The sequence below is a fragment of the Schistocerca americana genome, chromosome 4 (assembly GCF_021461395.2).
Source record: "Schistocerca americana isolate TAMUIC-IGC-003095 chromosome 4, iqSchAmer2.1, whole genome shotgun sequence".
In the NCBI taxonomy this organism is placed as follows: domain Eukaryota; kingdom Metazoa; phylum Arthropoda; class Insecta; order Orthoptera; family Acrididae; genus Schistocerca; species Schistocerca americana.
In genome coordinates, this window is record NC_060122.1 from 150,440,429 (window position 1) to 150,468,144 (window position 27,716).

General features: G+C 39.7%; 1 protein-coding gene across 1 annotated transcript in view; it reads left to right on the forward strand.

Annotated features, from left to right (window-relative positions):
* Positions 1–27,344, forward strand: part of LOC124612290 (odorant receptor 7a-like) — a 53,223-nt gene extending 25,879 nt beyond the window's left edge. The window contains exon 3 of the mRNA XM_047140397.1: positions 27,070–27,344. Within this exon, the coding sequence (XP_046996353.1) occupies positions 27,070–27,126 (57 nt within the window). The 3' untranslated portion in view covers positions 27,127–27,344. The remainder of the gene's footprint in view (positions 1–27,069) is intronic.
* The last annotated feature ends 372 nt before the right edge of the window (positions 27,345–27,716 follow it).

Genomic DNA, 27,716 nt, shown 5'->3' on the forward strand with positions numbered 1-27,716 from the left:
CTGGGCTGTACAGGATAGTGTAACCACGTCACATAACTTTAGTCAGGAGATGGGCTTGTGTGCAGCAAGACAAGCCGTTTAACAATCAGAGCAGTGTCTGAGTTAACAGGAGTTGACAAGGAAACTTGTTGAACAAGTTTACCGATTTTTTCAATGTTTGATCAGTTTTTGCTGACAATGGTCTGCCAGTGCGAGTGTCATCACTGGTGTCTTCGCGGCCATCTTTAAATCGTTTGCCGGCCGCGGTGGTCGTGCGGTTCTAGGCGCTCCAGTCCGGAGCCCCGCTGCTGCTACGGTCGCAGGTTCGAATCCTGCCTCGGGCATGGATGTGTGTGATGTCCTTAGGTTAGTTAGGTTTAATTAGTTCTAAGTTCTAGGGGACTGATGACCACAGCAGTTGAGTCCCATAGTGCTCAGAGCCATTAAATCGTTTAAACCACTCAAACACTTGTGTTCGCAATAAACAATCATCGCCGTACACTTGATGTAACATTACAAACGTTTCACTTGCAGATTTTCCTAGTTTGAAACAAAATTTGATGTTAACACGCCGTTCTTTCTGTACACTTAACATTTTCCGACGCACAGACAAAACGTCAACTATTTAAAACAGACGCCACGGGCAGACTGAGTGCAGGAGGCAGATGAAACTGGAGCAGTAGGCGGAGCGAGAGTCACGTGACAGGCCACGCGAATTTCAGCCTTATTGCATTCGTTTTATTGTTTCACCAGTACTAGTCCGGTTTTTTTCTAGCCACACCTCGTATTTCTACATTTCCGATCTCATTCTGTGCGCAAGAATACTTCTCGTCATTGAACTGACAGTTCAAGTTTCTAATAACTTCAACTGCGCTATAAGAATAGAATGAATAAGAATGGGCCGTCCGCTGTGACCGAGCGGTTCTAGGCGCTTCAGTCCAAAATCGCGTGACTGCTACGGTCTCAGGTTCGAATCCTGCCTCGTACATTGATGTGTTTGATGTCCTTAGGTCATTTAGGTTTAAGTAGTTCTAAGCTCTGGGGACTGATGACCTCAGATGGTAAGTCCCATAGTGCTCAGAGCCATTTGAACCATTTTTGAATAAGAATGGCTAATCTTCATGCAACCAGAAAGTATCAAAATTAAAGACTGTCGTATCAGCCAATTGTCTCAACTGAACTATCTTAATAAGTTTTCTCTGAATTTTTGACATACAATTAATCACCAACACATACCGATCTGATATATCACAACTTTTTAATGTTAATAGTAGTACATCAGATACAGAAGGGAATACAATTTTATGTTAATTTATTAGTAAGAAATTCTTATAGTTAAAATTAGTCTTGATAATGCCGCCGGCTGGCAGTCGATTGAACCCCGATAGCGCCCGGACACCCGTTTCCGCATCGTCAGAACAACACTAAAACATCTTGCCGAACCCGACAGTAGGTCATGAAACAATAACAAAACAAGCATTTTCAGTACATTAACTCATATAAAACATATAATACAAAATTACAACATATATTCCAACTTGCCTGACGTCGCTCAGCGCCATCTATCAGTGTATATTGTAAACACTACAAAGGTTGCATTCGTCATTGTAACACAGGCCCCATGCTCGGTGGAACGGTACAGTGTGCGATTGATTTCATAACACTGTCACCTCTCATTTGCATGTCCGATAATTTGGATAGTAGCCGTTACGCTTCTGATCTTTTTGAGGCCGGTGGCTGTCCACCTACCTTTGAAACTTCCTTGACGCTATCCTTCAATAACATAGCTTAAGACCAGATCTTGCTCTTGCTATGCTCACGTACGTCTTTGTCCTGGCCAGCACGTTCTCCAGACCTCTCATACAGTTGAAATTACTGGCCGCGGTTTGCCGAGAGACTGGCACGCGACTGTTCACCAGCTACTACAGTTGATGAACTCCGACATAAGAGTTGAAGCAGCATGGAAACACGTACCGATATCTGTCTTACATATATGCCTACATCTACAACTACACGATTACTCTGTAATTCACACTTAAACGTGTTTTCAGACTATTTCTCGGTAGTTCCACTCGCAAATAGCACGTGCTCTGATTTGTCTTATTTTACTGCTGAGGTCATTTACTCCTATGTAGATGGGAATCAACCAAATATTTTGGCATTCGGAGAAGAAAGTTGGTGACTGATATTTCCTGAAAAGATCACGCCGCAACGAGAAATGTCTTTTAGTGGTTGCCACCCCATCTCACGTATCATATCCATGACACTTTCTCCCCTATTTCCCTATAATACAAAACAAGCTGCCCTTCTTTGAACTTTTTCAGTGTCCTCTGCCAATCCTTTCTGGTAAGGATGTCATATCGCGTAGCAGAATTCCAGAAGAGGACGGACAAGCGTAGTGCAGGCAGACTCTTTAGTAGATTTGTTGATCTTGTAAGCGTTCTGCCAATAAAATGCAGTCTTTGGTTTACGTTCCCCAAAACATTTTCTACGTGACGGTTCCATCTTATCGTAACAGTAATGTCTAGTCATTAAATTGAATCGTCAACCTTTAAATTTGTGCGATTTATCGTGTGACACTAAATTTAACGGACTTTTTTTAGTACTCATTTGAAGAACCTCACTCTATTTACTGTTTAGGGTCAATGGTCACTTTTCGTGCCCTAGAGATATCTTGCTTAAGTCATTTTCAAATGCGTTTTGATTTTCTGAAGACTTTTATAGACGGTAAGCGACAGCGTCATCTGCACCCGCTGCTCAGATTGTCTCCTAAATCGTTACATAGATTAAGAACGGAAGAGTGCCTATGAACTAGGCATACAGTCCTGGCTTTCCAGTGCCGTGGTACTGTCCGGGGTTGTAAAAATGTCCGAGGTTTGATAATTTTATGATTGGACAATATTTTTTTTTAATTTTAGACCCATACGTCAGACATTGCTTTTTAAAAAATTGTGTTAGGCCATGGCTCTCGACGTTGGAGCGAGAGCTAACGTCGACTGGCAGGCGTGGTTAACTTTCTCCACAATTTTTCTCTTACTGTTTGTTTTCGTGCGTAAATAACTCGTCCACTACATGTTTTTTTATCATTTTATATCTCCAATCGTGTTTTGCCTCATCGTTTAGCAATGCACAAAACAAAATGTACGTGTAATGTTATCCTGGGACAGAAATACAAATTTATGAAATTCTATAATGACAATAACAATGAACGTGTTTGTTGCTATGTGCTGGAGAATTTTCTGTTGCGTATAAAGGAAATGGTGATATTAAAGACCACATGAAAACAGCTAAACATAGGAGTGCTATCAATACACTGTCCCAGGGCAAGGATGGGTGTTGTGAACTAGAACGTGCTACTAAAGAGGCTACGATTTCAAAACACACTGGAGCACATGAACTCAGTATATAAACTAATTAAAAATTCTGTGACCCAGTACTTTCAACTAACAATAACAAAGGAGCTCTAACAAAACTTGTTTTTATTGTTGTGAGATATTTCAGTGTGCAAGAGGGATTTCCAACTTAAAGTTTTAATTTCGATGAAGCGTCACGCGACACTGCTCAAATTTTGACCCAGTATTTCTGGCAAGGAGTGAAAAAATACAAATTTGAAGAAAGGTTTGTTTGTTATAATGCTGATAATACTAATAGTTATTTCGGCCGTCTACAAAGAAATGATGATGAAAATGTGTTCAAAAATGTTCAAAGTGATTTAGATAGACCTATTTTAGGAACTGGTTGTTCGTCGTTGATTGTACAGAAACCATTTCTGAACAAAGTTAAGTCTCGTGAAAAACATATCTGACAGTAAACTTTTATGACTTTTAAATAATTTCAAAAATATGTCTTAAGTTGGACCCAAAAAAATATGGTAAGCGTACCTTTGACTGGATGCCAAGCCGGGTTAGTGTCGTTGTTTCTGCCATAGGCGGTAGCCCAGTGTACTAAATTTTGCGCCCTGTACACCAACAAATCACGCACGATTTTATTCTTGTACTTTTCGTACTATACGATATACGCACATTAAGTAACATTTTGTTATTTGGTATCCTTCCTGGTGCTACAGTTTGAATGGCCACCAGTATATTTCAAATACACGTAACGTCAGCTGGGCCCAGGGGATAACAGGGCCATGTGTTAACTTGCCATAAAATTTGTGAGAGTAATTTCACTTAAAGTTGTTGGCAGCGGTTAAGAACAATGGCGTCTTCCTCCAACAATAAGTTTCATGTTTCCCAGCGCTGCGGCTTTCGTGTGAAAATTTTTTCAATTTTTTTTGCTAGATTTCCATAACAATGTGGTGCCATCTCGGTTTGACAAACTATCTACAGGTTCACTGTAAGTATTATCAATGTTACAAGTAATTTAGCATGAAGTAGAAGCGTAATGAATACTTGAAATGTTAGTAGCAGCACATGTTCTTCAGGCTATAAGCTTGTGGGGATGGACCAGTTACGCCCAAAAACTTTAAAAAATGGGCTATGTGAGACAGGTGTTTGAGGTATCTAGGTCCGCCCCAAACCGATTTACCCCAAGCACAAGTGGGTGAATACTGTGTTGTAAAAATCTACGGAAAATAAAATTTCAGGCTGCACACAGCAAAACTGACAGATCAGTCTAATGCTGGGTATGAAGTGATGTTTTTCAAACGTAATTCCCAAACAATGAAGTTTATGGAAATAGAAGAAGAGTCCTACGTTGCCTAGTAAGGAAGCCGTCAAGGCCCCTTAAAAGCAGCTCTGATAGATTCAAAGATGTAATCAGCTTCACTGATGATTTGAGTGACTTATCGAACATTTGTTAACATTTTGTTAATTGCATATATAGTATTATACTTAAATACTAGTTCCTGCAATTGGATTTCTCTTCACTTGTAATTTTAACTCTTGTTCCTTAATAAAATTTGTGATATTCTAAAATTTGAATTTCACGCCCAGTCACAGTGTAGGAGTTTTCTTAAATTGTCGATAACTTCACATCAGTGTCACTGAAGTGTCTTTTTTTAATTTTTCCATGGGGTTCACATGTTTTCCAACAGTCCCAAATACCGCAATTCAAATAACAATAATTTGTATGAATCTAAGACCCTTATGGCCCAGGTGCCCTAATTCATGTGTGTACCTCATATACCATATTTGAAGGCTGAATGTTGTATTATAAAAAACGATATTTTAAATATTATTTTTACATATTAGTGCTTCTCAAGCTAGCAAAAAATTAGAAGCTACACACTCAGGTTGTAAAATCATGGCCCAGATACCCCACATAACCTTAAATTTAAAACGAAAGATCGACAGTTCCACTGCTTTCGCAGATACTGCTTCCCGCTTGCGTGGTTGGCCAAGAATGTAGCTTACCAGTTTACCCACAGGCTGCACTGATGCTACCGTATCATTCCTCTGCTGGACACGTGGCACGGGGATATGTTGTGTGTATAAAGCGCTTACTTGTACTCACTGCTGAGCTGACAATGGTCTGTAACCCAGGAACTTAGGAAAACCATTTGGTTTCCTTCTTGTTGCACTTTGCACAAGAAGCGCTCATTGGCTGTATATGTAGATGGCTACTAGTTGATGCATGCATTCTGATGCAGCAGTCGTTCAGAAATAATACAGAGACACCAGGCAAATCTCATTTATTAGAGGCAGCCAACTCTACAGAACTTCTACACTCTACAAATATGTGATCCTCGCGCTAATCCAACTGTTTGCTTGAGTAATATATGTCATACTAAACCACTTGTGGTATGGCAATAGCCAGAACTAAGCGCTCGCTGCCCTATAAATACATAGGACGTTCAAAAAGTTTTGCACAGTAGTCTTCAATTTTTTTTATTTTTTGCAGGAGGAAAATGAAATTTTTCTGAACATACTTGGAACATTTAGCTGTAAGTTGTACATAAAAGTATTTTCTTTTATTTACAGGTGAGCCATAATGGACCGTGAAGTACATGTCAGGTTGCGACAACAGTCGGTGATGGAGTTCCTCTTCAAGACCAGCGATGACTCTGCATAGTTGTTTTTGTCCGAACCTGAGAGCAAAGCTCAATCGATGGAGTGGCGTCATCCTGGTTCCCCTCGGAAGAAGAAACCAAGACTTCTTCAGGGATCAGTTTTGTGTCATTTTCATTGACTTTTTGGAACCTGGATCCACAATTAACCGGGACTGTTACTGTTTGTCATTGGACAAGCTGCGACGTGCCATCAAGACCCACAGACCACAACTACAGGGTCAGCTCATCAGACTTCACCATGACAATGCCAAACCCCATACAGCCCTTGTGACGCAGGAGAAAATCAGGAAAATGGGTTGGAAAATTGTTCCTCATCCCCCCTACAGTCCGGACTTTGCTCTGTCTGACTTTTACCTCTTTGGTCTTCTGAAGGCCCACCTGCGCGGTTAAACATTTGGCAGTGAGAAACACCTTATTTCCTGTGTCAAGCGATAATGTAAAGGTCAATCCCCAGAATTTTACCAAAAGTGCATTTACATCATGGAAAGAACATTGGGCCAGATGCGTCACAGCTGATGGAGGCTACACTGGGTAGGCAGAATGTATAGCTAAATGTTCCAAGCATGTTCACAAAAAATTTCATTCTCCTTCTGCAAAAAATAAAAAAAAAATAGAGACGACTGTGCAAAACTTTTTTGAACACCCTTTGTACATGTTACCGAAACAGAACAAACACATGTGCATTGTTCTCTCTAGTAGACACTAGCAGTTATTGACTTTGCAGCATGCAGAATTTCTTCACAGCATGTTTATAAGCCTTCGTATTACCTTCCAACCTTTTTGGATTGGCATAATGGCGGGAGATGCTTCGTATAAATTTCAGTTTCATTCAAACAGTAGGAATATAGTAAGAATTCTGGCGAGCTGTGCTGCATGCAGTGTGGCACAGCGGTTAGAGTCTCTGGCTGGCGACACATAGCTTAATAATATTGAGATGTGGTGGTGACTGTGGTGGACAGGGAAGATGTTCATCCTCGTGCTCACGAAATCACCTCTGGATCATGCAAAATGTGTGAAAAGGATCCTGTGGCCTCAGAACAGAGAATCGCCATTGGGGAACAAACATTGTACCATGAGATGAACTTGATCAGCCAAACCGATTACATAATCCTTGGCAGTAACGTAACTTCGCAGAGTAACGATGGGGACCATGGAATACCACAACAAGGCTGCCCAAATCATCACCGAACCTCCACTACGGTTCACTCTAGGAGCGTAAACTCAGCCAGAAGCTGGAAACAGTGTGAAACAAGACTCAACGGCAATATTACATTCTTCCATTGCTCCATATCCAGATTTTATGGCTTCGTCGTTACGATTGCCTGTTATGGGCGTTTGCATCACCGAGGGTATTTTTTGGAATTCCAAAAAAATGGTTCAAAGGCTCTGAGCACTATGGGACTTAACATCTAACTAACCTAAGGACATCACACACATCCATGCCCGTGGCAGGATTCGAACCTGCGACCGTAGCGGTCGCGCGGTTCCAGACTGAAGCGCCTAGAATTGCTCGGCCACATCGGCCGTCTTGGAATTTCAGCTCAACCTGCATTACCCTGCTCAACGAGCGTCCTTCGTGTTGTTTTGATGCTGACAGGGTTCGTGAGTGCCACATTCAGTTCCGAAATGACTTTCGCAGCTGTCGTCCTATTTTTCGCCACACTCATCTTCACTAATTGACTGTCACGATCACTCAACACACACATGTGCCTTAGCGGATGATGTTTCTCTGCTTTCCCTGTATGCGGTTTAAAACTTCGATATGGTGCTTCTTGAAGCACCAAACACTTCGGCTCCATTTTTTAGGGAAGCACTCGCCATCACGAGCACTAATAGCTTGTCCAAGTTCGAGTTTAGTTAGCCCCAACTTAACGCACTCACAACTTGGCAGAACACTATTATGATCAGTCCAACACTTGCAACGTATTGAGGACATTGCACAGTTGCCGTTAGTTGACAAATACAACAGCGCAACCTGCATACTTGGCTAGCATCTGCATGTTCAAGCATGCATTTACCGGAGTGTATCCATATTTTCGTCCAGATGCTGTATGTTCGTAATGTTTGTATATGCTGGAATATTAGATGTTTGTATAAATACCAGCGAGCAACGGCCTTGCCGCAGTGGATACACCGGTTCCCGTGAGATCACCGAGGTTAAGCGCTGTCGGGCGTGGTCGGCACTTGAATGGGTGACCATCCAAGCTGCCATGTGCTATTTCCATTTTTCTGGGTGCACTCAGCCTCGTGATGCCAATTGAGGAGCTACTCGACTGAATAGTAGCGGCTTTGGTCAAGAATACCATCATAACGACCGGGAGAGCGGTGTGCTGACCCCACGCCCCTCCTATCCGCATCCTCAACTGAGGATGACACGGCGGTCGGATGGTCCCGGTAGGCCACTCGTGGCCTGAAGACGGAGTGCTTTTTTTTATAAATACCAGCACTCTCTTTTCGGGAATTCATTTCTGTTCTGGCTGTATCTTTGTGTTCTTAATAAATGTTCTTTCAGCGCTAAGTGTCCCACTTAATTGATGACACTATTTTCCGATTTGGTTTTGATTCTGGTTGTGATGTGACAGTGTATAGAGAGTTTCACCCTCAAGTCCTCTTCGGAGGCTGTTAATTAACATCGTCAATAAATTATATTGTTTTGGCACCTAGACTTGAAGCTAACAGCTTCTCATGAACTCCGCCTCTTCCCACCCCACTGCTCCCAGGGCCACCTGTCACTGAATATGCCACCTGTGCTCACCGGTCTGTGTGAACATCCATCACCCATAAGATGCTTATTAATAGAATTCTTTCTTGCTCACTTGAATGCCAAGTTCTTATAATGCAGATCGAAATCAGTATTACTTTTTTATTGCAGACAGAAAAGAATGCAATACAAATGGTTCAAATGGCTCTGAGCACTATGGGACTCAACTGCTGAGGTCATTAGTCCCCTAGAACTTAGAACTAGTTAAACCTAACTAACCTAAGGACATCACAAACATCCATGCCCGAGGCAGGATTCGAACCTGCGACCGTAGCGGTCTTGCGGTTCCAGACTGCAGCGCCTTTAATCGCACGGCCACTTCGGCCGGCTGCAATACATGACTATTACCATTACAAGAAGTGAGTAAAAGAATAATAAAATTTCTCAATCATTGACCAAAATCTCACATGTTAAGCTGCGCTCAGAGTTGGAAGCAGAAGATATTCTCTGCAAGATGCGAGGCACTGTTGACAATTTAGAATGTTCCACGATCTCTGGTCCTTCGCAGTCACTGTTGGCCGTATCCACTGCCAAGGGCCGAGCAGTTCTAGGCGCTTCAGTCCAGAACCGCGCTCCTGCTACGGTCGCAGGTTCAAATCCTGCCTCGGGCATGGATGTGTGTGCTGTCCTTAGGTTAGTTAGGTTTAAGTAGTTCTAAGTTCCAGGGGACTGATGACATCAGATGTTAAGTCCCATAGTGCTCAGAGCCATTTGAGCCACTGCAAAGTGCCATTTCTGGAGTTTACCCCTTGTTCCTCCATTTCCAGAATGAAGTGGCTGAATTGTACTCCATATGCTCCAGTTCTGTTCACACCCAGGTGGCAGGGTTTCCAAAGGGACAAGTCAGGTGAAGCTAATTCTCAAGTCGAGAAGATCACAATAGTTTCCTTCATGTAGCTGCTGTTGTTTGCAAGACTGAAGTGGTCTTCCGGCCCTCAATCCTGCCTTTGATCCAATAGTTTCACAAGTGGCTTTGGTTGCAGATAGCCTGTAATAAATATACACGTTTCGTTTAGCGCATTGTCCACTATGTTTGTGTTGGTAGATTAGTACCAGACTGGACACACATACTGTGCAGTGCTGTAACGTGTTGCTAGTGCCGTGGTCCTCAGGATTTGTGATCGAGAGTCCCCATGCTACCAATGATCTTGCGAAGGATATTATTTCTGGCTTACACATTAATTCTCATATTCATGCAGTTCTTCTTGTACGTCACAGTACGATCCACAATGACTTCCTACTCTTTAGGATGGGAGTATTTACTGATTGTGTCCCTCGACATGTAAGTGCAACGTGTCTGATTGTGCTTTAGATACAGTTCACGCAGTTGGGTGTTAGCTAGATTTGGGCGAAGTTGATTGTTTGAGTAACGGACACTCAACTCTCTTAATGCATCTGTCATGTGGGCTTAAACGTCTTCAAAAGAGTTTCCTCCACTTGCTAATACAAGATCTTTGGCATAAAGCTCCCACTTTACTTGAAAGCAGATTATCAAAATTTCGTAAGTTATTCGATGCTTTGTGTCGGGAACTGTCACAGTATCAAATTTCCCATTTAAATCTTCCAATATGTCGTCGCGCAAGACAGCAGACCCACGGCTGCTCCTTAGCTTTGACAGTGAATTACAACAGCCATCAAGTGCAATAAATTATACACTTTGGGTACTCTATTTTCGTTTATTTATTATTCCAAACCAAGTCTGAGAAGAAACTGGCTTCCACACTCAGCAGTGCGTTGGCTGCACCTGAAGATGTCGGTCAGTTGCGCCAACGAAATATTGCGGAAATTTCGCAACGACATCCAACATCTCGCACGAGAGACATATTTACAACTAGTCCGTAGGGAAAGCGTCAGGAAATACGTCAAATGTCCGTTAACTGAACGATGTGTCGTCTGCACCCCAGCGCTACGAAGAGCTCCACCACCGCACCTCTGCTCGTCTATCCTCTCTCACGCAGGAGGCCGCATCTGGCGCATTTATTTGGGGGGGGGGGGGCATTCAGTGTTCATTATGACGAATCCGGTTGAGAGAGCGTCTTGAAATGCCAAGAGCAAGTGCGTGTTTCCGAGCTGAGCGTTTAGGAGATTGCATACTCTGCTGCTCGTTCGACCATTTGTGCTGTTGTAACGCTTCTCTCAGGTCCTCTTCGTACAGGTGACACATCCCCTGTTGTTCTGAATGAATTTACCTAATTTAAAATTACTGCCACCCAGGAACACACCTACGTGGAGGTACTGCACATCGCAAACAAAAAGCACACTTCATTCCAATGATCGAGTGGAAATTCGAGCAATACACTTCAACACAAAATAAGCGCTCCTCACGTGTCCATTGCATTATCGCAACTGAACAACAATTGAATACGAACCTCCCGTCAGTCTCTATAAACCACACCCACTCTCCCCTCTATTCGACCAACAGTGCCGCCACAACGTGAATTCTAAAAAAGCAATTTACCGTAATCCACCTTGCATATACAGTAGACGTAGGTGTTCAGTGTGAAAGAGGACAGATGGGGATTTGATAAGCGAAGCTGAGTGCATGTAGTAAATAAGGTGGATTTGGAGGGAGTGATAGATTTGTGGTGGCTACGATGTCCACGTAACAAACGGGAGAGTGTAGGCTGGATCAAGATTTATACTTGTGGAAGATGTTAAAGAAAGGCAATCCCCACATTCATCTGTCTTCCTCTTTGAAGGCTTGAAGCTGCGGTTCCAATTTTATTTATGGTCGAAGGATAGTCTGACGTATTTTAGTGTATTAGTTAAGTAATGGCTGAGCAGAAGTCGAGAAGGATATCAAATCTGTAACAGAAGCAAGTCAGAATAAGGGAAAACTAAAGGCGACGCCACGAGTCTAGGTGAAATCTGACGAGCTTCGGTGGAAAACAAGAGCAGAGCGCAGAATGCCGGTGGGCCACTCTTGGCGTCCCTGCGTCTGCACAGCAGACGGGTGTGTGCTTTCCCACGCTCCACAGAAGAGCGATCGATTCTGTGCCGTCTCAGCCCCGTCCACAGGAGTTCGTTCATAATTAAACAATAAGTAAAGCGTCAGGACCTGCCGTCGCAACCCTGCGGTAAAAGTTGTCCTCTTTTTAATTGCATAGACTGCCGGAAGCTCTTATATTGAGATGTAAGCTATTCTGGTAGCTCGTTACTTCCTTTAGCAGCTGTACAGAAGGCGCTGCGTAACAGCTGGAATGTTCTCTAAGTTATCTAAGCATTGCAATTGTGGGACTCTGCACCTTGCTAGTAGAAGAATGTCTGTGTGGCATTACCGGGACGGAATCGGAGTGCAATATATCGTTGCGCCGTTTTCCGTGGCGAGTGATTCGAGGGGGCTGAGAGTTGACAAAAGAATTTTGCGATCAAGTCTTATAGACGTGAATGACAGCGGACCGTATATCGAGTTAGCTTCATTGGGAACTTATGGTTATTGTTGCAACAGCAACTACAGTGTGTCGATGTTAATTTGCATGTTGTATGAAGTTAATTGTGTGGCTGTAATAATATTCTGTTCACAAATGATTGTAATCGTGACTTCAATAAAGCAGTTTATATTAAAAGGTAAAAAATATTTCTTGCTCATTCGAAAGTAATTTACTTGATATTGTGGACGGCGAATATTTCTACAAGACACAGAAAATGATACTTGATGCACCCTGACGAATCTGCAGATGCGATCAGAACATCGAGAAGAACATTATTCCGTGATTATTTCTGTGAATTTGCAACGCAACCAGTTATATATCCACGCTCCATTTGTGTAATGTATTGTACTTTTGCAGGCTCCGAAAGTTATATGAATAAAATTAAAGAATCATTTCAGTTTTTAGGCTACCAAACAACATTTAAGTTTTGTAGCTGAGCGTCGAAATCTTCGAGGCCTTTAACTATTTTAGGTTTAATTTACAATTTTTAGGACGAGCGATACCGAATACACGCCATCATCGAAGCCAAACCAAACTGATTCAAAATAAAAATAGAATCTAAATAAAACCAAAAACTAATAATCAGAATTGCATATACCGTAGGTATATAAAAACAGGTTACAATTCTTGATACATAACACAATAATACATTCTTCTGATTACATTGATTAACAAAATGATTAAATTACAAATAAAATGGTTTGCTTAACTCTATTTACATATTTTTTCGAAGCACCTATTCTGCATGTAAGTATGGTATTCTTCTAATGTGTAAAATGGATTTTGTAGCAGGAATTTCTTTAGCTGAAATTTAAGCTTCGTTGTGGGTAGGGCCATAACTTTACTGGGCAGTACATTGGCTATGTTTAAACACGTGTATTGTGGACTCAAAAGAGTGCTGTTATGTGGCTGCTGATGTACAACTTTTCTTTATTTATGGTACTTTACTGACCAGTACAATACCAGTAATAAAGAAAAATATTTTACTGACCAGTATAATACCAGAAATAAAGAAAAATTGTACATCAAATTGGAACAAATGTTGGGTTGCAGTCTTTTAACAGGTAATATGGCTTTTAGAATGTACATGTTTAGTACAGTTAGTACACCAGTTTTTGGAAACAAGCCACAGCCACGGCATGATTCCTTATATTTTGCTCCACAGATGATGCTTGTAGCCATTTCCTGAAGTAGCAGTAGCTTATTTAGATTTGCTTTGGTTGTTGCTCCCCATATTTTTATTCCATAATTCAGGTGACAGGAAATTAGAGCATGGTATGCAGTCTTCTTTCTACCAGTCCTTTTCTGAAATCGTCAAATAAATATGCCTATCTTAATTTCTCATGGAATATTATGTGTGCCCTAGTGTCTTCCACTATCTTATAGTTTAGCTGTATTCAGTAACTGCTCATTACTCCAATTTCCAAGCCTACTCCAGTTTCCAAGCCTAGCAGCTGTAGCCAATTTATCAAAAAATACAAAGACATCTTCTCCTGATTTCCAGGGAAATGGAGTGTCCAATCAAGTGGTGTCAGTATTAAGGGTAGGTGCACTAGGATGTGACCATCCCCTGCATTCCTCCCTTGGTCAACCTGCTTCAGTCTGCAACTGAACTATTTCATCCATCAGTTACTGAATCAGAAGTTGAGCCAAAAGTTGTTTATTCTTATTGTCTATTTACTGCCAATACAAGTATACAGTACACCAAAATAAAATGAAATGGAGGAGGAAAGGATAGGGAAACAACCATACAGACCCAAAAAGCTATATAATCGGCACTTATTCGTACCACTGCATCAGGCATCTCTGCTGCAGAACCATGGAACTGGCTGCTGTCTTCTGGCTGTCAATCTTCATCTTCCACAGTTCTGACACCTGCTGTAATGGGTGTAAAAGAATTAGATACACTTCTGATGTCAATTATAACTGGATACATTACAAGCAACTCTCCCGTTGTCAGTTATAATGGGATTTCTGAGGAAGTTTGGGTATTGGTGACAGTTCTCTGCTGAAGATGGATGCAGGTGTAGCAACAGAAGACAGTTTGTAGATACCAGTATTCCTTTATTACTGTTTGTTTACATTTATTAGACTTTGGAGGTGCTGGCATCAGTGGCGAGTGAAGTGAATATGCCATTTAGCATCTCCCAGTGTGCCGAATCCCAGCCCAGTGTGCAGGTAATAACACTGACTGTGCACTCATGATGTGGCTACTGCAATGGGGAAGGCTATGTTACTCATCCATGGCATGTGTGGCCCAGCCTGTTGGTTGGGTTGGGTTGATTTGGGGAGGAGACCAAACTGCGAGGTCATCAGTCTCATTGGATTAGGGAAAGAAGTCAGCCGTGCCCTTCCAAAGGAACCATCATGGCATGAGCCTGAAGTGATTTAGGGAAATCATGGAAAACCCTGTTGGCCACTCTACCCCAGTGACCCAGGGTGATCCTCTGCTGGTACCTCAGTAGACACAGGGCTGACAGTACCCTACTGTCATAGTCCCAAGAATGTGACAGGGTGTTGTGTTACCCAGGTGCATGGGTGGTCAGGTGGAGGGGAGAGGTTCGAGGCCCAGCATTGAACGACATAGACTGAACTTCAAATAACTGCCCAGCTGTTTGACAATGATAGGCTGGCTAAAGGCGGGTTTAAATGTAGCTGCTCTAGGTTGATGTTGCCCAAGTGTGACATTTTTGTGTCACTGCAGAACTGCTCTGGAACAGAGGCAATGACAATAGCAGCTGTTGGCACATAGCAGTTAGTCAAAAAGCAGAAGTTCCTGTAGGCTGTACGATGCACAAGCTATTGACATGCAGAAGCCTGACAACATGGGAGCAGTGATTTCTGCTGAGGTGCACAATGCCTGAAGGTGTTGACCAGTGGTGGACAATGCCCAGGACCTGGAGCACTGCCTCCGGTTCTAAGCACTGCTGTGGTTTATCTGGTTACACCAGAATGATGAAACACAATTCTGAATATATTATTTATATACAGTTCATTCAAGAACTGGTAAGACCAAAACGAATATGAAGGACGGTATACCAGTTACAACCAGACTAATGATCATCTTCAGTTTTGGCTATTGGTTGTTCACACAAAAGTTTGATGTGCCTGTTCAAAGTGTAGGCACACATTTCATGAACAGGCCGCTTGATATCAGGCATCTGTGCTGCTTTGATGGAAGGACACAAGGAATCCTTTAAATTGATTTGAAAAAACAATCAAATGTTGACGTTAATATTTTATTGTGGATCACGAGTACAGAATAGGAATTACATAAATGTATTACATTTATGACCAGGGTTGTACATGAAAAGTAATGTATACCAAAACTGTAAAAAAAAAGAGCAAAGAACATTTGGTAAGTCGCTGCCAATGAACATGAAAAAAAAGTGATGAAATTTCAAAAAGGTTTAGAATGTATGTAGAATCAAATTATGGCTGACTACAGCAGCTCTTCTACCACACAGTAGCAGTGAAAATGCCCTTTTTCAGATTTCAGTCTTTGTACATATTACATTATATGTTCCAGAGCTCAGGTTGTAAATGTATGCATTACATGTGTGAAACTTTTGGTGGTCTCCTTTGCCCACTTTTACTTATTGCCCATTGCTACTTATGTACTTATGCCATCTTTTGAAATGAAGCAAAATGATATTGTTTCACTGCTTAGAGTACTTGACCAGGCACTGCAGCACTGTCATCATGAGGAAGAAGAAACAAAGCTGAGATTGAGAGGGAGGCTTTTATAGACCATGACATATTGCTTGGATTTAGAAATATTTTCCACATTTGGTGGAATTGCTTGGATTTAGAAATATTTTCCACATTTGGTGGAAAAATCAGCAACTAACTGTAATAAGCTGATCCACTGTCAACATTTCTCAGTGTTGTGACTTGGCAAGACAGCCAAGCCACTATGAGGTAGCCGAAAGGCACGCGTTTAAGCTCACGCAGGCTGGCGTGAGGTCTGGAACAGTTAAAGGAGTTGAGTCTAGTAAAAAAAGTACGTAGCTTCTGGAATACTTAACTTTAATCCATCATTGATGAACATCGGTCTGACGGTACATGCATCGCAAGATAAATAGCAATTGATAATGGCGCCTTGCTAGGTCGTAGCAAATGACGTAGCTGAAGGCTATACTAACTATCGTCTCGGCAAATGAGAGCGTAATTTGTCAGTGAACCATCGCTAGCAAAGTTGGCTGTACAACTGGGGCGAGTGCTAGGAAGTCTCTCTAGACCTGCCGTGTGGCGGCGCTCGGTCTGCAATCACTGATAGTGGCGACACGCGGGTCCGACGTATACTAACGGACCGCGGCCGATTTAAACGCTACCACCTAGCAAGTGTGGTGTCTGGCGGTGACACCACACTCAGCTCTACTGCAGTATTGTTTTATACTGCAGCCACATTGCAGTAATGTCGACAGCAACATTATTGCAGTCACTCATTACAGTAAAATATGGTGACCATTTTGGAAGTAGCCACCTTAGATACAACTCAAAGTTTCTGATGGAAAGGGCCTGATGACCATATCAAACAAATAGCTGGTTACATGAGAAAAATAATGCTGTCTTTAATTTGAGTATAGCCTTATTATTTTCAAGTTATGTCACAATTGGCACAGAACAAGTCAATTGTTGGTGGTGACACATACATGCTACATGACGCACTCATTGCATTGTGCAGCACATTGTAAGGTTGTTACTACCTGCTTGTAATCTTACCCTCCCACACATCACTATTACATTTCTCTTAGTGTCTTCATTACTTTCAAAAGCTTCGAGAGGCGTAAGATATACAAAAGAAAAACTTTTTACTTATCTTCATTTTCTCCTCTTGTTGTTGGCTCTAATTCATGCGTCTAGGGGTACATTCTTGTGGCTGAAATTTTGATTTAAAATGTTGTGGGTTCCTGAAGACAAAATAACTGATGAAGAATTATCTGTTGCTATGATTTTCTTTTATTTCATCCCATTCTTCGAAATCACACCAACTTTACAATTTTCGCATCTATCACACCAAAAAATTAAATTATTAGTGATATACTTAAAGACACTACTAATATTCTGTGGTGTTACAATATTCCAAAGAGTTTACAAAGAAAAGAGTTTACAGATTTTCTTGACCAAAGATTCAGATTCAGATTCTTTATTGGTCATTCAGCATTATTACATGCAATAGACTTCATCAGTTCACTTAACCTATTAATTTTACAAAATAAATTTTTACATATTTAAGTTGATATTGGGCATTTCTAAAAATTCTTCTAACGTATACAATGGATTAGTTAACAAGAAGTTATGTACATTTTCTTTAAATAATTTGTCAGGCTTGATTGACACTTTCTTAGACAGTTTGTTATATATTTTAATTGCCATATACTTATGACTTTTGTTAGTTTTAGCTAATCTATTTTGTGGCAACAGCAGAGAAGTACAGGTTCTTGTATAGTACTCATGCCTTTGATTTGTTACACTTAAGTTAGGTAGTTCAGCAAGTATGTAGTTAACGCTGTCAAGAATATACAAATTAATAACTTAAAATTCTATATTTAATGAACAATGGTTTACAATGTGTTCTATTATCTACCTTAGCCATTACTCTGATCACTTTCTTCTGGATCACCATAATTTCATTTATCTTTCTGCTGTTTCCCCAGAGTATAAACCCATACCTTAAAACAGATTGAAAAAAGGCAAAGTACACTGTCCTGACATTCTCAAATGTCACACAACACATCAGTCTCTTCAACAAATATATAACTCTTGACACCCTAACCACTATGTGGTCAACATGAGAGTTCCATGTGAGACTGTTGTCAAATATGATACCTAAAAACTTTGTCTTTTGTTTTTCTATTTTTGTAGTCTTTGATGGACTGAACACACAAATTCTGGGTCTTTTCCTCATTTAATAGCACATGATTTGCATTAAACCATGATGTTGCATTTTCTTTTGCCAATTTCATATCACTTACAAGGTTATCAAATACATGGTTTACAGATAGAAAAGTTGTATCATCTGCATACATATATGTCTTTACATCTATATTACCTGGTAAGTCATTTATGTGTACAAAGCAGAGAAGTGGTCCTAACTTAGATCCCTGTGGCACTCCGTGTTGAACCTCGAGTGTGTTTGACAGATGACTTCCTGAACTCACCACCTGTTTCCTTTCATTGAGGTATGATTTGATAAGTTTTAAACTTTTATCCCATATTCCATAGTACTCAAGTTTAGAGAGCAAAAGTGAGTGGTCAACACAGTCAAAGGCTTTGCTCAGATCACGTAAGGTTACCTGTGCGTGAGCATGGTCCTCGAATGCTGCTAAAATATCTCTGACTAAGAGCTCTATAGCATGTATAGTTGACCTTCCTTTTCTGTAACCAAACTGTGATGCACTTATCATATCATTTAGTTCTAGGTACTCATACATCTGCTGATATATTATGCCTTCAAAGACTTTTCCTAGTAGAATCGTCAGTTAAATATATCATGATTTTGTAAATGCATCCAGAAATAAATTTAATGATTAGCATTAGATTGTACAATTAATAATATGAATGTTAAGTATGCCAGAAATTTTGTAATTAAATTTTTTTTTAAAAAAAAGAGAGTAATTTTAACCATACATACAGCGTACTAACAATTTCTTTTTATACATTTTAGCCTGAAATATAAACATAGTATAAAGAATCATATGAAGTTCATTCAGTTAAACAGCTGAGAATGTTCACCTACACCAGATTCAAGAGTACTCATAGTATCAGCTACTTTATAAAAAAGGTAATGTTAAAGGAGGGTGTCCCATTACATGCTTCAACAATTTTTTCATGAACTTCAACCAATACGTTTGTCAGAATGCATGCCCAAGCACCACCAATCCGCTCCCTGACGTATGCAAATTTTCTGACCTTCTCCACATACATAATTTCCTTCACATGACTAATTGACTAAAATCTGGAGAATGTGGTGGCCATTCCACCAGACCTCTATGACATTTCCACCTACGGGGAAACTGGATATCCAGGTACAATTAGGTGGGCCACCATTATGCAGAAAGAAAGTTGAATATGGCCCATCTTCAGTCAGCAGTAATGGCAGCATATCTTCATTTAACAACTAAATTTATCAGTTTGCTGTCAGTGTACACTGAACGGAGAAGGACCAATAATATTAGAAACCCATATTTGACACCAAAACATAACTTACCATATGCCAACTACTTTCAATGGATCCTTCCAGACAGGGTTGACATCTGATCTGTACCATTTACCTGTACCACACACCAACTACTTTCAATGGATCCTTCCAAACAGGGTTGACATCTGACCTGTATCTATGACTCTATTCATTTAACTTTCCAAAACACATAGAAATTAGCTTCTCCATAAACAGTACATCATAGGGGTAACCACAGTTTCCATCCAGCTTGCTTGTTACCCATTCTATGAACTGAACCCTCAGTATGAATCATTCTCTCAGATATGATGTAACATTTGCAGTTTGTAAAGGTGGCATCTGTGTGTAGCCAACATTCTCATTATTGATACTTGACTTACCTCACCCATCCAGATATATGTGTGTTAAAGCTTCGTTTCTGGGATAGGGAGGTGCACTGGCTCTTGACTGAATCTGTCAGTTGGATTAACAATGAGAGCCGGTGTGCCGGTCAGACTGGGTGTGGTTTTTGACCATTTTCCTACATTCCATTCAGTTAATACCAGACTGGTATCTAAGTCTCACCTCAGTTACACAATTCACAAAGATTTACAAAACTTTCATTTGCGTTTACATGAATAACACTATATGCCTGCAGTTGGGGTACACTCTGTGTCTTGGTGTGGGTACTGGGGTGTCCACAGGAAGGGCAGCCAGTCATCCCTTAATCTAAGCACACAAATCATTAATAACCATGCTGACCCTGTTGCGATGCAGGACAAAGGTACAAGCAAAAGAAGTGGATGTACGGCAGACCTGTTTCCTACAGTATCTGGCAATTACTGTGCTCTGGACTCTTACCAAATGATGCCTGAACAGCGGTTGATGTTGCTTCACCCATAGCCATATTCAATAATCCAGCTTTCTGTTTGCAATGTAGCCAGTTTCTCAGAATTTTGTGAGAAGCTCACTGCCATACTGTGGTTAATGGATGAGGTAATGGATTTTCAGTCTGGGTGACAAGAATGAAATCTTCTGGTATCAGGATGAACTCAGTGTGTTTGGCTTGTGTTAATATCACCATCTTTCACATCACCTGTAAGGATGAAACATAAGACATAACTAGAGAAGGAATAAATATATGCTTACGTAAGAGGCACCACTGTTTTTCTTGGGTAACTCTGTCTGTTTGATTGGTCATGTGACCCCCTTTCCACATGAAAATTATTAGTTGCATTCAAGATGGCGGCTTCAGCAATGACCACCATGTAACATAGCATCATAGGGCTTCCCCCTCTCCCATCTCATACCAGTTGACTTTAAATTCTGTTTATCCACTTGTTCTTTTGTTTTAGAAAGATCATGGTAGACCTATGAACCATCCTGCACATCTATATTCCATTGTACCAAAATGTTTTGTTTGTACCCATTCCTTTCATGAGTCAATAGAGGGAAGACCAATCACTTATTTGCCTTTGTGTTATGTGTTATAAGACTACTTTTATCATCATGTTCTTGGAAACCTGGAAAATTATCATAGTTTCTGATCTGAAAACCAGTTCTTAGAATGTTCTGATTGTTTAGCCACAATGTACCTGGTGCCTTTCTTAAAATATCTACTATTTGAGGTTTTTCAGAGTTACTGTGGCACTCTCCTGGGAGTCTAAATAAGCCTGTGGCTATTTGCACCACTCTTTTTTGTATACACTGCTTGTATGGTCTGGTACGTATCCCACACAAGCGTTTTACAAACTGTCTCTTTCAAACAGATACTGCAATTCCTAAATATCCTTGACATTTGCTCTGTATGTATGTATGCTAACAACTGAACTCACATAGTTATTTTATGTAGTATCCCCATACATTGTTACTCTTGGGTATGTGTGACAATTCTTCTGTGCCTTTTTTGTATACACTGCTTGTATGGTCTGGTACGTATCCCACACAAGCGTTTTACAAACTGTCTCTTTCAAACAGATACTGCAATTCCTAAATATCCTTGACATTTGCTTTGTATGTATGTATGCTAACAACTGAACCCACACAGTTATTTTATGTAGTATCCCCATACATCGTTACTCTTGGGTATGTGTGACAATTCTTCTGTGCCTTGAATTAATGATCCACAACACAGTTGGCACCAGCATGGGTGTTGCATTCCTTCCATGCCAGAGTGTGCCCACATCTAAAAAACTGCTTAATGCAGCACAACATCAAGGATAGAGCAGCCTGTGGTGACAGTGGAGAGGATCATTGGTGAAACAGTGAGCTGACATCAGCTTAAAGCCAGCATCAGGGGCTCTGGACAGCAGTGGTATAAGACATTGCGTGCGGCACCAGGCCGTGGTTGATGTTTTCCCCAACCTAGTTTATGTACTGTAACAGCTAGCTCAGGGAGATGATCAGTGAGTGGCAGCATCTTTGAGGACAGTTAGTGTTTGGCTGCTGGCAGCTGGTGATAGTGACCCATGTATCTAGAGGATGGTGCGACCACTGTCATTGTGAAAGCTGTGAAGAGCCTCAGCAGAGACAGGACAGTATGAAGATGGCAAGTAAGAAGGCACAGCAGCAAGTGAGTATCTGAGAAAGCAGTCAGCTGGATCAGGCGGAGCAGAAAGTTCAGGCAGCAAAGCAGTGTAGGCAGCCTGGTGGATTTTGTGGTCTTGGCTTGAGGCAGCTTGCTGTCAACACAGGGCATTGGTTCTCACTGGGCAAACAGATGGTGCTTGACATCTTGGATCCAGACAGGGAAGCACTGGCAAGATATGACCTGATATTAGCTATGGTGTTAGAAAAAGCTGTGGCAGTTGTCTTCAGTGCATAGCTTCAGTTGTATAAATGGATGTATTTGGCTAGGTTTGGTTAAAATTATTCTGGCTATTACACTTCCACAACAGTGAGGATGTTGCAGGGCCTAGTTTGTCAAGCACTAAAGGATTTATATTTTTTTATTTGCAGATTGTGCTCAATGAATTTTCTGTTGTGTCTTTTACTGCTGGTATTGCTTGGATTATTGATCTCATTTATTGTGACATGTGGCCAGCATTTAGTAACAAAATAATATATAATTAGAAATGCAAAATTATGTCAAAGAATACAGTAAGATCTACCACAAAGTTATTAAAGAGGCAAAGAAAAGGGGAAATGATGAATATATCCGCAAATGAAAAAACAAAACAGGGGCGCATGGAACATCATCAGATCTGAAACACAAAATCAGTCGCAAAAAATATTAACTTAAAGCTGGAAAACAAACCAGTATCCGATGCTATCTTTGTAGCTAATATCTTCACTGAGTACTCTATCAAAGCTGCAAATGATCTTATCTAAAGCAACTTTCAGAATACTAATATGCACTACATTGAGAACTGTAAACCTCCCATGGGGTCTATGTTTCTCAAGCAGGTCACACAGAGTGACCTCATACTGGCTTTCATGTGGTTTTGATGAGATTCCAGATTGTATTATAAACCAAACAAAATATCATATTGTAGAACCTCTGAAGCATATTGTCAATCATTCCTTTTCCACAGGTACCTTTCAAAATCTTATAAAGACTGCAAAAGTAACCCCCTTGCACAAAAAGGGAGCCACAGACAATGTTAACAATTACAGACCTGTAGCACAGCTTAGTGGCTTCCCAAATATCTTTGAGAACCTCTTTTATAATAGGCTGCTAGAGTTTGTTAACAAAAACTCATTGCTGTCAAATCATCAGCATGGCTTCAGGCAATCTAGATCCACAACCACAGCAGTCTATGAATAATTACACTCCAATCTAAAAGCTGCAGATGAAAAGGAAATGGCTACTGAAATATTGTTGGACCTGTCCAAAGCATTTGACATTTTAGATCATGGTCTTCTACTACGTAAGTTGGAAAGAAAGAGAATTAGAGGTATTCCAAATGAATGGATTAGATCATATCTTACTAGCTGGCAACAAAAAGTTGTTCTCAAACAAGACACAATAACTGAAAACATTTCAAGAACAACAACATATATGTCAGAAAAAACTACCATCAAGTAAGGTGTGCTACAAGGATCAACATTAGGTCCTATCCTCTTTCTTTTGTATATTGATGACCTGAATGACACTGTTTATGCCAAACAGAAAACTTTATTTGCAGATGATACCAGTATTTTGATTACAGGGTCAGACCAAAAAGAGCTTCTATTAACTACCGATGCACTATTGCTGAAGCTAACACACTGGTTTGAAAAAAATAAACTTACAATTAACACTGGGAAAATGGTGGCCATGAACTTTCATATATCCTACTATAAACAACAAAATGAACACACATTGTAAATAAACAACAAAATTGTAAAATTAGTTGATGATGTTAAGTTCCTAGGAATATATCTGCAGAGTGATCTCAAGTGGAATACACACATTAAAGCTCTTACAACCAAGCTATCATCAATCTATTACATGCTATGGATACTAAGCACAAGCTGTAATAGAGAAATAGTAATTTCCAGTCAGCAATCCAATATGAAATAATATTTTGGGGAAATGCACCCTTTAGTCAATCAGTTTTCAAAACCCAGAAATGAGCTATCAGAATCATCTGTAACATAAAGAGGCAAGGTTCATGTTGCTCTCTTTTTCCTACTCTAAAGATACTGAACCTTCCATGCCTATATATATTTGAAACAATAGTCTTTGTAAGAGAATATTTAAGAACTTCCAATGCTTATCAGCTGAACAGCTCTGTGCACAATTAGACAACAAGAAATGGCAATAGCATTCGTCTCTCATATGCCAGAACATCAGCCTACCAGAAGAGTGTCCTTCATAGAGGCCACAATTGTATAACCAACTTCCTAACAGGATCAAGTTGGTAAAGCAAGACAGCTTGTTCAAAAAAAGCAGAAGTCATTTCTGATGGACCACAGTTTCTACTCTGTAAATGAACACCTCTCAGAATGAAACAGAATTTTATAATGTTAAATTAATAAACAATTTATGGCAATTATTTGTTTATTAAAGTGTACTAGTTGTACATGTAACATTGTATTAATGTAGATATTTGTAGTCCACAGCATTGTACCATGTTTTTGTTATCTATTTACTATTACTCTTGTTACCTGACTGTATTAGAATTAGTATGAGGTTTTTGGTGAGTTTGTTTCTGCTGGCGCATTTCCTGGATATTGTGTCCTGAGTTAGTATTTGATTACTGTATTTCTTCCTTATCATTCCATCATTACTTGCCTAATTATTTATTTTGTGCCCTGCTTATTACATTATTGTTAGAAAATCTGCTCATGGTCACTGATCCCAGTTTCAGCGATAATAAAATCAACGAGATAAGGCCAAGTTATTGCCTTTACTTCAATATTTTTCCACATTATCTGTTCTAGATAGCTTTCAGAGAAGGTCTTTGGTACTTTTTCACAGTTTGTCTTTTCATGCCCTTCACTTACAAAACTTGATTGAGGGATGGTTAAAGACTCCTCTTGTGATGACATTGTGATTGGAGAACAAGCATATCAGCAAACTTAGGTTTCCTCTTAAGTTTTTATATACGTATGGGATTGAGTCCAGTGGTCAGTAGAAAGAGTCAATTACAGATTTATGCACACCCTTAATACTGAGTGTTGCTGAAATGTTCTTACATGTAGCTTCAGTTTCTATCTTTTGTGCTTTGAGAGTCTTGTCTGCTATGACAAATACACCAGCTCCATTTGACAGTAACATATTCTTTCAATATACAGTCAATTTTTTTACCCCAAAAATCTCACTGTTATCACTTTCATGTTTTAATCAGCTTTCTGTAGCAAGTACTGTGTGAACTCCACTGCTATTTAGGAGCACTTCAAACTGTGGCACTTTGTTGCAGGTGCTTTGGCAGTTGATCACTACTATTTTAATAGCCTCATCTGCTGTAGTTGTTAGAGCCTCCTACACCTCTCATATCTGGACTGGATGGAGAATGCACCCACATACAATCAGATATTTGGGTAGCATTCTCTGACATGGGGTGCGCACCTGAGCCAGACCTTATAGTTCTCAACCCAAGATGTGAGTCTGGGATGTTGCAGTCTAGTTTGTCACAGAGCCTTTTCAGCCTGAACTCAGAACCCACGGGTGATATCAGTTTTGAGAACAAGTTATCAGAATGTGAGTTTTGATGAAATTCCATGAGCAATATTGGTTACACTGGTTTCACAAACTTCCCTGCCAATTGCTTAGAGAGAAGATGGAGAAACTGAAGAGGAGAATGAATTGATGAACTGATTTTGCATTTCCAATGTTTGTAAAATCCTGTATGGGTACAATAAATAAAACAGAATCATAAAATTAATAAAATATTCAAAAGTTGAAACTTCCTTACCATGAGCAATAAACAGACTGTCTCATATCATGTATTAATTTATTACTTCCAATTTTTTGTAGTGTACTGACTGTCAGTTTAGTTTATATTAACAATTTTCAGTGAATATGTGCTCACAAGTGAACAAGTATCATTATTTTCTGATGTCACTTGGTGGAGATGTTATCTGTTACTTGACAAAATGTAAACAGTTTTCTGCAGCCAAAAATTAGTGAAGTTTTATCACAAGTCCTGTAGTAAGTGCCAAATGATGAGAACTAATCTATTTGGGATCCTTCTAATAGAGGAGCATCATATTGTGTTGATATGAATTAATAAAATCTTCTTGGGCTTCCAGTCACGTCAGCTGGTTAAACTCCCAAATTTTTGTCCAAGCTCTCCTCAGCCACTTGAATTAATCTCATGAAAAAATGTACAATGGCTGTAGATTTCAGTCTCTTCCTCTCTTGCTCATTTTTCTGTAACAAGCAAGTGCTACATCAGGGAGGTTTTCGGCAGCTGAGGAACCCTTTGCCATATTATAGCATAAAAAGGCCAGACCATGAGGAAAAGGAGTTTTCATGCTTTCTTCAAAGAAGTACAGTTTTCCTGACCAACATATTTTCTCGATTTTTTTTTTTTTTTTTTTTTTTTTTTTTTTTTTTTTTTTTTTTTTTTTTTTTTTTTGCGTGCCATATGTAGAGAATTCCTGGGACCTGGTTGGTAGAAAATTTGTTCTTCAAGGTACACTAACAACTGCTCTTATGCTTTGTAGATTTACATAAAATAATGTAGAGGGAAAGTCCCAAGAGACATATTCTACATCCTTTTGATTCCATGTCTTGATATTTAGAGGCTCTGATTCCAGCATATGGGGGCTTCACACATAATGGATTGTAAAAATAAGATATTGTATAGTGTTCTGGAATCCTGATCATTAGTGTATTGTTGATAACCTAATTTGTGGTATAAAGCTTATTTTGATCAGGTGTATCCTTCTTAGTGATAAAATTTTCACAAATTGTAGTGTGTGTAAAATTAGCTAACAAAGAAACTAAAATTGTATGGCTGTAAGATTGTCTAAAATCTTGGAAGAACTATGAATCACTTTTCCATGGCCACAGGAGGAGTTCATTTTAAAACTATTTTCAGTTTCTTGGCATAACAATGTAGATAGTATTGATGATAATATTTATACATTTACAAACAATTTCTTTACTTTTAGTGCTATATTATATTATGAAGGTAGATAAGCATATTTTTAAAGAGGTGTTACACTTATAACAGGGACAAAAAAGATTTCTATCCTTTTGTCTTTTTTGACTACATGATTTTTTGGAAAAGTTATTATTCTTGTAAATGTGAAGCCAATCTGGATTTTAATTGTTACACCAATATGGCAGCTTTTGCAGGTGACCTACTCTTACTACACATTGCTTCAGAACCTGAACAGTCGATAAGAAGAAAACTTCATATTAGAGGAGCACTATGGATTAAAAGAATGGACTACCACCAGCCCCTTTCCTTAGAAGGATTTCTGGAAAATCATTATCACATCCACACCAGCAATCAACACTGTCATTCTTGTTATAGCCAGAAAGAAATTAATGAGGCAGATTGCTTTTCTGCACAGAGTAGAACAACATGTTAATCATGGATTGTACAAGTTTCTGTTTTATTTGGGATAATGGTAGTTGATTATTTTTACAATATGGTGTTTAGTAATAAACAGTACTATAACATAAATTTTAAAGCTAAATTTTTAGCATTAAAATAATGTGTATGAATTCTATAATTACCATTTCAAAGATATGGAAAGTATATTTAAAGGTAATGTCTATATACATTCATCATTAACACGTGTTTCTGAACAAAAAAAGTATGTGTGTACTTTCAGTGAAATAAAACTGTATTCACCAAGATATAAAACCAAATTGTGTATATATTTTGAAACTTTATTTCCTCAAATCTGTCACTGAAATAAGCATCTTCCCATCATCTGTTGATCAATATAGGAAAAGTATTGACACACTAAGAATTAAATTTTTCA